At 47.1% G+C, this 13,181-nt stretch overlaps 1 protein-coding gene across 1 annotated transcript; it reads left to right on the top strand.

The window, feature by feature from the left end:
* The first annotated feature begins 11,105 nt into the window (after positions 1-11,105).
* On the top strand, positions 11,106-12,548 carry LOC131281845 (tektin-B1). Its single transcript, XM_058311201.1, has 3 exons — positions 11,106-11,749; positions 11,817-12,039; positions 12,126-12,548. The coding sequence occupies exons 1-3, from the start codon at positions 11,106-11,108 to the stop codon at positions 12,546-12,548; spliced, it is 1,290 nt and encodes a 429-aa protein (XP_058167184.1).
* The last annotated feature ends 633 nt before the right edge of the window (positions 12,549-13,181 follow it).

Here is a 13,181-nt window from a genome sequence, read left to right as displayed (position 1 = left end):
CACACACATAAGAAAAAAAATGAACGAAATGCTGATTAGTAAACTGGTGCTAGTAGCCAAATCACAGTTTTATTACTCGACCACTGGACGTTTATGGGGATATTGTTTGTCCGTCCGAACCGAGTCGGTCCACGGTTGGTGAAGGTGATTTTCGTGTTGCGCAGGGACACCAGGGGTGCTGTTTTTTTGGTCCCTCGTGATATTCGTGATTGGGTCTAATGAGATCCGGCGCGGCGTGCGGTGTGCGATGTCGTTTGCGCCGGTCGGTGCAGGAGCTGATTAGCGCTTGTCCGTGCGGTCACTCGCGGGACGCGTCTAATGACACAGGGAAAAACTCGGGCGGCTCGCTTGGCGGTTAAAACAAATGTAAGTGTAACTGATTTCGTATTTCGCCGTGTTACTGATTGATCCATTGTTGGCGACAGCTGAATGGAAATTATGATATGGCGCCGACTGGGGGTCAAGGAATTTCGGTACGTACTTGCATCACCATGCGGCGGTGGACATAAGGAGGTATTACGCAGTGCTAGAAAGGTGTTAGGTCAATGATTTGCTAAATCATCCTTTATTTTTCTTTTCTTTTTTACTTTTCTTTGTCAAGAACGTTATCTTCTAACTGACAATAGCACAACTTTTGTACTTTCATTCGAGAATAATAATTTATTATTAATAACAAACAAGGTAATAAAATGCAATCCGCCGGACTTGAAAAAGTCAGGTCGAAGTTTTATTCAACAAACTACTTTTTTTTCATCTTAGCCTCTTATTGCTGGTTTGTTGATAAAGTGTTGTAGTTTTGAGCTTTTCAATTTGATCGATAATAATGTTTCCTTGCTGTTTTCGTATTAATGGTTTAGGAATTCCGTGCTTTATATACGTATTATGCTCTGATTTCCGCTACCATTTCAAGAATTAAAATTATCCTTGTATAATTTTATTTTATAAAAATTCAGTTTTTATTATGAAATTCTTTTGTAGAATTCTGGTTTTTAGAAATGTATAAAACTAACATTGGATATAGACTTATGATTGTTTTAATTCAAGTTACTTCATTTCGTGCGTGTATTTTTTTTCGAAAAAATCGAAAAACATAACTCACATGAAAAGCTAGGGTTGTGTTCTTGTTTGATTAAGTATCGTATATACGTTGAATCACAACTATATCAAATTAACAGCAAAATTTAATGATTTATTTTAACGGTATTTGAATGTGTATTCGCTTTTTTACTTCAATAAAAAAGTCCCAAATTCTTAAAATTTAGCAAAACACAAACGAATTCCGACACTTTTTTCTAACGCCTTGAAAAATTGTTATTTATTATTGCACTTAATCAAATAAATCATCACTTCCTGTCTCAAAACCACAAGTTTGTTCCAATAACAAAACCCATCTCAAACTCTACATCCAAAATTTCGTTCAAACTGTTACGTTCGCTGGATTGATTAACGTTCCGTTGGACGCGCGGTGCCACTTTCCTGAGCATGATCGATAATCCAACGGTCGTTTGCGGTTTCCGCCCCCGCGTTGAGAAAAAAGGCAAAATACTCCACTTCGTAAGAGCACAACCGATGGCACCACTTTTTGCGTAAGCCCTTTCGAAGCTGCAGACAATCTTACATTATGCAAAAAAAGATACGTTCCATACGAATGGAAATAATCAATCGTCAGTCAAAAGAAGAAAAAACGGGCGTGCGAGGAAAAGTCTATCCAACGCTCAATCGCTTCGTTCTCTCTTCGCTCCCGTATCCCCCTATTCTCGTCGCCGTCCCGTGTGAGACATACATTTTCACATGTTCGTGGCTAATTCGTTCAAGTACCATGCAGGTCCGGGCAGCCTCTCTACCACCGACGCTTGGTTTGGCCCATGTTGCGAACTATTTCCACTGCGCTTTCAATCGGATTCGAAAATCGAAAGTATCTCTCCCCTTTCTTTCCGTGTTTGGTCTTCGGCATGTGTGCTTCCTTGTGTGCTAAAGGTGGAGCTATTTTTTCTGCACTCAAATCGACTAGAATGGTGGATTGATGCAAGCTTCAAATCGCGAACCAGTTCACGTCGTTGTGCTCCTTCGAATGCAGCATCCAGCTTCGGGGCCTTACGTGGATGAATTTTCTTTCAAAGCTATCCTGAACTCTCCTCCCACCCTTTCTTCTCCCAAACCAACGACGACAACGCCGACGACGAGCCGGTGGAAACAGTTTATTGCTGACATATTCAAATATGATCAATTTCATGTTACATAATTTCGCATTTTCAACGCTTTTCATTGCGTCTTGATTTGTGCGATCGGCAGCGGGACTCCGTAGCGGGTGACGGAGTGGAAAAACATTTGAAAACCAACCGTTTGGTGAATAAATGATACACCGGTCTGCTAGCGGGGACGAACTTCTGGGAGGTGGAGGCTGCCGAACCGATCGACGGCGGTGGCGCTGGCGGCGACTGGCTTTTCCGTGCGGGAAAAGGCTCATTATTTGCTCTGATTTATGATCCGATGGCTCGTTGAGTGATTGAGTAATTGACTGCAGTTCGCCACCCGGACGATTATGTCGGCTGCGAGTCGGTTTGAGGGCGCGTGGGATGCTCCACCACCAACGAATGAACCCGGGTGGTTGGCTCTGGGAGGACCCCAGCCGGGTGGACAACGATTAGTCGGGTCGGTAATTTTACAAACTTCGATCGATGTTCGTACGTCATCGCGATACGACGCGAAATGCACCAAACGGGACTTGCCGTTCGAAGTCGAATGCGCCTCGCGACGAGTGGTGCGACACAAACCGTGGCGAAATAAGGGTGGTTTCTTCGCGACGGGGACGACGGGACGGACAAACACATCGAACCGATCGACCCTGGCGGCGGACCACCACGGGCGCTTGTTTTGCTGCGGCGGATCGCAACCGATCGCTCCCCATTCCAGCATTCCGGTTGCTCGGTGATGGTTTGCTACAAGTACTTAATTGAAATTGAAAACCCGTTCCGCGATTGATATCTTCACGGGTTTCGTTCGAGTGTTTCGGTTTGGGCGCTTCACGTTTCCCGCAGGAAAACAACGTGCCCGCCAGCCAAACACTCCACCCTGCGGAGGGAACAGGTTGAACGTTATACCAGTTCTTTTATTTCCTCCTCCTCCTTGACATATGCAACTATCCCATTGGCAAAGCGTGTTTGTGCAAGGTGGACGCGCCGGCAAAACGGGGGTTGGAAAAACCGAACCATACCGTGCCCGCGCGGTTCGCATTCCACCAATCGGGACGGTTAATCTAATTTTTCCTTTTAATTACCGCTACAATATAATTAACCTGCTTATCTTTATTGGATCGCAACCGATTTGCTTTCAATTTGCAGCTGGCGCCAGCCTCCCTAGGGGGGGGACGGTGAAGATCGAAACCACCCCGCAGGCAGAGGGCTGAAGGCGTTGTCAGGTTGCGGTTGTGATAGCGTGCAGAAATTGTAGCGAAAATTGAAGCACTACGGTAGCAATCTCTAATCGAGCGAGACTTAGAATGTGCATTTTGGTGTGTGAAACCGGGCGCGCTTGGAACACCCTGTAATCCACCAAATGTGATAAATGGACCCCCTTTAATGTCGGCTCTCGTGAGTTATGATCGTGTTAATTAAAACGACCAGTTTTCTTTGGAGCATGGTTTTTTGCACCCTTCACATTTCATTTGTATTGAACATTTAAAAAAAATCACCCAATTTTTTAAGTGTTGATAGTATTTAAATAAAATTGTGATATCCTTATCAAAAGTACGCGAATTTAATGATAAATTTGGGGCAACCAGACGATCGAATCAATATTTTTCTAATTGTAGAGCTATAAAATCTACTATTGTTTATAACGAGTATACATAAATAAATAATTGTTTGAAATTTAATTTAAATTTTTTGTAACTATTGGCGGGTTTACAGTTTACACTTTACAGGTTTATACGCGGGCAGCAGAAAAATGGATGAAGGCCCTACGCTTTTTTTCATCTTTCCAACAATTTCAATGATACCTGTTAGTTTTTTCTATAGCCAATACATTTTCCGGTAGACTCCTCGGTGTCTTCTTCTTCTTCTTGGCGTAAACGACCTCTTGGTCATGCCTGCCCGTTAAGAGCTTACGAGACTTGTTTCCCTGTTGTACGTGGATAGTCAGTCCTCTCGTACAGGGGAGGGTCCGGCCTCGGTTGGGATTCGAACCCACGCCGTCGAGGTGGTGAGCCCCGGCGCTCATGGGCCGATTTTCTAACCGGCGCTACCGCTCGGCTGTCGCGGACCCCCTATGATCCTCGGTGTATGATTTTATTTATTTTGTCTAACAATTCAACAAATTGAACAGAAAAATATGTAATCATACTTACATAATTATAAATACGTACGGGTTATTATGGTACGTTATTACGGTAAAATGAACGAGGCCCCTATACAAAACCGTTAAAAACTGAAAAATGTTCGTCTTGTTTATATAATTTTCAACAAAATCAATGTAAAATATCCTAGGAGTTTGATTTTATAAATTTTTTCTAATAGTTTTGATTTAATAAATAGTTTAGAAAAATTATGTAACTATGCTTTTTTCATTAAGATCCGCTCAAAGTACTCGTTTTAACACGTACCTCGTTTAAGAACGAATGATGATTTAAGAACGAATGACGATTTTCATTAGGAATGGTATGCAACGTTATAAAATGTGTAGCACCATCTAACAGGAACAGCATAAATGTTCATTGAATACGCCACTGTCTCTCAATACAAACAACCAATATCTGGTTTAAGATGTGTGCGTTTCTAGACAAGCAAAACAATATTAAAACTTGGTATTTTTTACACATTTTTCTGGCTGTTTTCAAACAATTATTCGTGTTGCTTGTATCTCTGCTTAGCTTACTTTTTCTATAGATAAAACAAATAAAAACCACATTACTACATGCACCATTTATAAAGGCATGATTATGATCCGCGCCCCAGACGGATTTTAAATTACCAGATTTAAACGGCGATTTTACGACGCATTTACGCTTTAATGAATCGCGCAGATTATCGGCGACTCCATCGTGATATTTGCGCATGTGAAGCATCCGTTTATCGCATCAATCATAGACACTTCCATCCAGCGAAACACTCTTCAATCATGGGCCCCCTAACGAGAAAAAATCAACCTGTCTCGTCGAGATTTAATGATCCCGATTCAACCCGTTGAGCGTAAATTCCGTTCCCAAACCGGGTGCTTCCTTCGCCGTACGAGAAGACCAGATCGACCAGATCGCCGGAAGATAACATTAGCTAGTAAATTGGAACCACTGGTCTCTCTTCGTCTCGTTTCCTCGCTCTCTTTCGTCGTGATGTTGTCGTGTCCTACACGAACGTATTTTTCCCCTGATCACTCTATTATTGTGGCCGCACGGTAGTCGTACGGGCTACCATCGTGGTTGTTTAGAGAAGCTTTGATCGATCTCCGGTGACTCCGCGGTGCCACCGCAGCGCCGCAGTGTAGCGATCATTAGTATCATTTCGAGAGCTACTTCCAAGCGTGACTATCGGAACTTATCGCCCCCGAGCATCGTTCAATCAAGAGAATCAGCCTCACACGGGCACACACACACACACACAAGTGCGAAGGGGTCTAAACAAACAAAAGGTCTTGGCAGTGGGTGAGGGAAGGTGAACCAACCGCGGGGTTAGGAGGTGGACACACTCTTATTTTGACAAAACGCCACTAAACACAGCCACCCCGGCGGGAGGCGTGAATTTGATCGAGTACTTCATTCTCCGGCTGTCTTCAGGGGGTTGTGCTAAGGAACTTCCCTGCTCCGGTCTTTCCATCCCTCCCTCCGCCCATGACAGGCGGCCAGTTCGTGTCGCTGGCTTTGGCTTCCGAATGGCACCGGTGGCTTCGTAATAAATCAGCCGGCTTCACCTTTTTGACATTTGCCCAAAATCACCGCAGGTTGGAATAGGTCGAGGCGGTCAGGGCGCGCCCAAAAGCCGCTAGCAAATCTCCTTCCCGCTTCGCCGTTGCCTTCCGGCTGCCATACGGCGATTGACCACCGGAGACGACCGCCTCTCTCGCCGGTATCCGCCCCCTCTCCCCGACGACCACGGAGTGTGGTGCGTCTTGGCGAGTGTGATCATGATTAATGATCTTTCCTCAGCGCTCTGACATGTGAGTGTGAGTGAGTGCATGTGTGTGTGTGTATGCTGTTTCGCTACACTTGCACTTTACGCGCGTTGGGCGCGCGCCGAGTAAACACACCAAAGGCCGCCATAGTTCGCGGGCTTCGATTGATTGTTTAATTGCTTTTTTCCGAACGAACCGACCGGGGACCAGTGAGCCTCGGGCTGCTCCCGGGGCGGAAGTGATCCGACTCGATCGTGATCCCTTCGACTTTGGCTGCCATTTTGCACCGTACGGTTTAGCACCCGCGATTCGATCCGCTTCTGGAACGGCGTGCGCTCGGTCGGTGTGTTTAAAGCTTTTTAATCGTCTTCCTGGTAGGTGGCCTAACGGTGGCTCGAATGTCATGGCGACTTGCATTCCAACCTGCGGCCAATCCTTGACTGCATTCATTATCGCTCACATTAAAAATAGATCCTTTCAAGCTGCAAAATAATGCAAAACTAATTTTAAACGTTCATTTTCAAAATCTCATAGTCACCAAAAAAAGAATTAAAGATCCACTGCGTTTCGATCAATTGTTCAAGCCGGATATACGGGTTCCCTGGCGGGACGCATTATGTCCTAATCTGGTCACCGGGTCATGCTGCATTTTCCGATCGTAAGTTCCAGTTAACGTGCGTTGCAAGCTCTCCTATCGTCTCCCATCGAACCCTTACCGAAAAGGAAAGGAGTGGAAGTGTCTGCGTTCGCACCACTATCACACTTTATTTTTGCCCTTTCGGTAGAGAGAGAGAGACCCGTGACACTTGCGCGAGGTGAAGGTGTGAAGTTGCTACCACCTGGCGGTGTTCCATATCGTGTACTACTCGATCGTGCCCGCGCGATATCGCAGCACACGGGAACACTCCACAGGTTCCGTTCGCTTTTCAGCCCGCCAGCTCGGAGTTCTCCGCTCCACAAACCTCTTATCTAGTGAACTCCAATCACCAGTGGAAGCAAAGGTGATTCACGTACGCAACGCGCGTGGAAAGAAATTTCCCCACTTGGTCACTCGAACAGGAGCGAGAAGTGAGAGAGAAAAAAACGAGATTTATGCCACGCAGCCTTCAACTGCAGCAAAACCCAGCAGGCGGCGGTGGTAGCAAATAATAATATTAGTTTTAATAAAATGGAAATGCACTACCGTGTCAGCGTCCCGCAAGCACGATCGCCGCAGCCGGTCCGGGAGAGAAAATCAAAACAACGGCCCGATCGTACCGAATAAAAAAACCACATAAACACTTCACAACTCTTGCAGTTGGGCAGGAGATCGCAAGGGAATTGCATCAGGTACGATACGAGATACGGTGAAGAAAAAACGGCTGAATCTGAGCCGCTCGATCGACGGCCCTTTCGACGGCCGGTAAAGTGAATCTATTTCCGACAAGCTCAGGATGCTAAACGCGGAAAGGGTTAGCATAGTCCACCCCTTTTTATCGGTTGTGTAAACCGCCAGACGACGAGCGAGATCTCCGTTTTTGCCGTTCCATCAACATGGTGGGCGCTATTGGCGGGTAAGATCTTCCACAAATACGGCGCGAAAAGGTTTGTTTTTGCCTTTCCCCAAGTGCCCCTCCATCCTATTCGCTAACATTTGTGACGACCGGGTGGAAATATTAAATTGGACAGATTAAAACTAGAACACATGTTCGAGCTAGAAGCATGACTCATACGCTGACAGAACGGCGCCAATGTTTGTTATAAATTTCGCAAGAAAATCTGGCGGTTTGTTAAGATGGAGGGTAAAAGCGGGAGTTTTGGCCCATGCATGTAATTTTGCCCTACTGGAAAGGGGATCAACTATTACATCGATTTCAAATAAAAATGAGCCCTAACCTTTTATTTTTTTACAGTGTATATCGACTTATTCTAGTGAAAGACCATGATTGGAAACTATTGTATCAGCATTTTTCGAGAAAATTGTTAAAATCTACGAAGCTGTCACCTTTTCAACTTATAATGCTGTAAGCAGATAGTTCCCTCACATAGAAATGTAAGCAACCACTGCGTCGGAGTCGGAGATAAGGTTTTTTTTTTAATTTTGAGTTTTTTTAGAATACTTAAAAGGCTACTTGAATTGTTTGAGTTTGAAAATTATTTATATAATTTTTTTTCTACAATATGTAAAAGTTGGACAAAATAGATGCAAGGAATACTGGTAAAGACTGAATCAAAAGTTTTATGCGTTCTAACACTATCAGCTGATTGTCAGAGAGTTTCTAGATAAAAAAAAATCATCCTGAAGAAAGTTTATGTATTAAATTTGGCAATTAATCTCACTTATTTAACAATGGTAAAGATGAAAAGCATTTTTTTTAAATTATTTTACAGATGATATAAATCATAGAATACTTAAAATAAAAAATGTTTACAGGTGTGGGAAAATAGCCACAAAAAATGTGTCTGAAAAATGATAATTTTTCAGTGAAAACATCAAACAAACTTAATAATATTGTGTGCTCTGATAGGTACTCTACGTTACCATACCAATTTTACCGATATATGATCGATGCAATGAGTGCAACAATTTCTTTCGTTGTGGCCCTCCACTAACTCGGCAAAATCTGGATGTATAACCCTATCGAAGGCAAAAAAATGATATTTTAAAATAAGATTGGAAATTATTGTTATAGAGATCATGGAACGATAAAATTGATGATTGAAACACGAAAGCGGAGATAACAACCGTAACCCATATTTTACGTTTTCATTAGAAACACGTGCAAAAGGAATGTTCTTTATTGGATCATCGTCCTGGGAGGTCCTGCGGTATCGATTTAAAACAAGATATCTTACCTCTGTTAGTCTGTTTTAGATACCTTTAAAATAAAGATCCGGTAAATATGTACCCCAAGGGCATCGAGAAACCGGCGACCTAAGCGCAAGGGAAGGAAACCTCTGAAGTTCGGAGAGCATGAAAATGTGCGTAATGTTGTCTCATAAAATCATCGATTGCACAATCGTCCTCCATCGGACCGCAGCTGGCGCAGCCTGCGAGGCCCCAAACTGACCCCTACCCCTCGAAAGGTGCAAGTGATAACTGGGACTCCGGCCGAGACGGGAGCGCGAAACGAAGCAGACCGCGTGCTGCGCGCGCCGGACGGGTTCAAACAAACTGCTCAATCAAAGTGAGGCTGCTGCCCGTTGTGGACAAGTTTACCGACGCGAATGTGCGCTATATTTGTAGACGCAAGCAGGAGAGTGTAACGGCAGCAGCATGCATCATTAGCGGCAAACATGTCGATATGTGTTGGGGCGCGATCGGCCGAAAGCGATATGGCGGGTAAGTGGGCAATCGAAGCCGGCCGTCCGATTCGCGCTCCAATAGCGCACCACCAACACTCGCGCGTGCGGTGCTCCAGGTTTTTCCCCCGAAAACCGGCAGCTGACCAAACAGTAATGTGTTCCGCTGCTTAGGACGCGCTTGATCGCGTGCGGCTGACCGCATGCGTGTAGGTCTTTCTAAGCCCCTTTGGCCCGCTAACCGGGTGGAGCTTATGTCCTCGTGCCGCCTGTCAGTCGCGCAGCTTGAAGTCCCAACACTGACCCGACTCGCTGTGTGTTTGTGTGTCGGATGCGTATGTGCACCGTACGAAAGTACGCATTCGCTATTTTCACAATCACCCAAACGGCGGGTGTTTTGCGTCCATTCTTCCTCGCCACTCCCCAGCGAGGGCTTCGATTAAGATCTCCTGCGAGCTCCTGCGAAAGGTAAAAGTTGACCACCTCCCCCTGACCACGTCGGCTTCGGCTTAACGCGCAAAGGGGATACGGATCAGTTTGTTTTGCCGACAAACACTGGAGCGCCAAGCAGGGTTAGGCATGACGATCGATACCGGCTATCGGACGAGGGTTTGGGGATGATGGTTGGGTTGGGGAAGCCGACGGCTAATCACCCTCTGGATATGTATCAAGCCAATCGTATCAATCAAACTCATTCTATTCCACTGTCCCGGAGTCCGAGGGCCCTTTCCTTCTGCAAATCAATCCCGCCCTTCCTTCCCGGTGCCGTACGCTCTTTCAGCTTGAGCTGGCCGTGTCCTTTCTATAGTGGATAGATAGGGGAAAACTACTGAACTAGGAAAATGCCACTTCGCACCATCGACATGGCAACCGTCATAAAAACCTGTTTTATATTTCGTTGACGTTTGGTTTTGCGGTACCACAAAATGCACATCAGCGGTACAAATAGATACCGGATTAGTTCCGAGAACTGACGCCCGCGCTTTAATAACTTCACCAAAAACGGTACACAAGGAATATTACACGCGTCCGAAATCTCATGGCTCTAGGGATCTTCAAGTGCGCATGATTTACGATTGGTCTTGTACGGTAATTCCTGGAGATGAGGCAAACATGAACCATCGGATGATACCTTCGACAGATGCATCGGACCCCTTTGGAATTATGGATATCATAAAATTGGGTTTGACGTAATTCCCCGAAAGAGTTGGTTAAGATGTTTGAAGTTCTCTTCCATAGGAGCAACTACTCTCCGGAGACCATGATTTATTGTTCGGTTTCGGACTTGTTTAATAACGCGTCAAAGCGGTTCATCAACACATTGTATCAGTCCAAATGGTTTTATGGGTCATGTAAAGGCCGTAAACTCGTTGAGGCCACCCTACAGCTATCGCGTGTCGCGATGTTCACCTACTTCAGTTGAGTGATGAAATGTCAACGGGTTTGCGCTAGAACATTCCAGGTTTTGGGAGTTGCGATAGGTGTGTGCAATGCGCATTGCAAACAACGGGCTCGACATCGAGGACACCTAACGCGTTTCCTAGCAGTCGTTACGTATGGCAACGGCGTTGCCGGTAACGCTGGAAAAAACAATCTTCCCTCAAAAGCAGTTCATTCGACTGTGCATCGCCTTTAGGAGTAGTTCGTGCCATCAAAGAGCTCTTGTTGTGTTGTTTTGGTTGTGTTTCGGTTTTTCGTGAAAAAATTCCCTACGAAGCGAGATGTCCAACAAGGCAGCGGTTACGTTCGAGAAGCCACTGCAGCATCTCAGCCTGGCCGACTGGCACTCGCGGCTGAGCCAGCTGAAGAATGTCGCCTACACGCAGCGCTCGGACGCGTTCGAGCTGCGGCACTCGGCCCGCAACCTGCGGAACGAAACCCGCATCGAGACGCACTGGGACACGTACCACAACAACGACAAGCTGTCGGACCGGGTGGCCGAGCTGGACCGCTGGCGGGAGACGATGCGCCTGGTGCTGAAGCGCACGGTGGACGAGATCCAGGCGCTGAAGGAGGAAAAGGCGAACACCGAGCGGGAGCTGGACGCGCACATCACCCCGCTGACGGTGGTGACCGAGTGCATCGGCATGCGGGACTGCCGGCTCGGCTCGGAGCTGACCTACGACGACGGCGACACCGAGCTGAAGAACGAGCTGTGCATCGTGGAGAACAACCAGCGGCTGCTGCGCGACCAGAACCAGGCCGCCTGGGAGCAGCTGAACCGGCTGCAGGAGGTCAAGTTCAAGCTGGAGCTCGATCTGACCGATAAGGACGAGGCACAGGCGATCGACTCGCACCAGCTGCAGGTGGACAAGCACTGCGGGGACGTCACGTTCAAGACCGACCCGACCCGGGTTCCCAGGGAGTGCGTACCCATCTCCGGAAGCGCCTTTAGATTTATCTCTCACACTCCTATGGCTGTTTTGTTTCAGCTCCTGCACGTACGGCAACTGGCTGGAGTACTGCGAGGAGCTGGTGGCGCTGGCCGAGAACGCACTCTCCGACTCGTTCTCCATCCGGGAGTCGCTGTTTGCGACGCGCGAAAAGGCTCGCAACATTCTCCGGGCCCAGCAGGACCGGACGGCGCATACCCTGCGCAAGCGGATCTTCGAGACGCAGCGGGCTCGCAACGAGCTCGAGTATCAGCTCGGAAAGGTAAGTTCCCACCTCGTCGGAGGTGGTGCCCTTGGTAGCAAACGGTTGTCATCACGTCCCATCGGGTTCGTGCCATCTCTTCGCAGATGAAGGAGGAGATGGACAAGTGTCTCCGGGAGATCGAAACGCTCGAGCGCGCGTACGATGACAAGACGGAGGCGCTGAAGGTGGTCGAGACGCGGCTAGAGAACCGGGCCCAGCGATCCGGCATGGAGCTGTGCATCGACGAGTCGTATCACGGGCTGTGCGACGAGGTGCAGAAGCTGCGCGATACAATCAAGATACTGCGCGAAAAAATCGACGCCACCAAGACGACGTACAACATGCTGCGGGATCACGCGAATAAGATCGACCAGGACCTGCAGAACAAGCAACACTCGCTGATGACGGACATTCGGGCGCTGGACCTGCGTGGCCGCCTGAAGACGGGCGAATTCGGAGGGCTTCCCACGCAAACCGATCGCAACATTCATCTGTCGCGCGTCGAGGATGAAATTCCCAAGACATAGGAAGTGGTTTCCGGAAAGATAGCGTCGTGCATTCGGTACTGCAGCGATGGCGTGCAGCGCCGATTGGCATTTGTCATGCGAAATTAAGGTCACCCGGTATCATCCATGCAGCATTTTGGAGGCTCTTTTGCTTCACCTTGTTCCAAATTATGTCAGCGGAAAGCATAGGTCGAATTGGCGTCACATTTTCACACCACTCGAATTTCCTCCCTCGTGATTGGGATCTTGTAGACACTCGTAAGGCCATTCTCGACCCATTACCGATCAAAGGCAAACATAAATATTCATCGCACAAGCACACGGTGCACACAATAATAATCATAGCCGCACAAGTGTAGGACTTCTGGCACCGAATCGAAATCGAAAGTGTGTAGTTGGCTTTGCGCACCTGAACCGTACCGCATAATAAACCCGTACCTATCGGACACCAAAATCCACGCCACTTTCCACACTTGCCCAACACGGCTGTCGTTGCCTAGAGGCTGCCCTGGCTATTAGACCACAAGGTGCTGAATTTGACACTGTACAACCAATTTCTGTAGCCATGGACTGGGAGGAGAAAAACAACGACTCGGTGAACGTGAAAGAACGAAAGCAAACGGTTGCCGTTTCCTTTTTGGAGTCCAGCTAACT

The sequence above is a fragment of the Anopheles ziemanni genome, chromosome 2 (genome assembly GCF_943734765.1).
Source record: "Anopheles ziemanni chromosome 2, idAnoZiCoDA_A2_x.2, whole genome shotgun sequence".
Lineage (NCBI taxonomy): Eukaryota > Metazoa > Arthropoda > Insecta > Diptera > Culicidae > Anopheles > Anopheles ziemanni.
The sequence above is the reverse complement of the archived record's forward strand: the minus strand, read 5'-3'. Positions and strand labels throughout refer to the sequence as shown.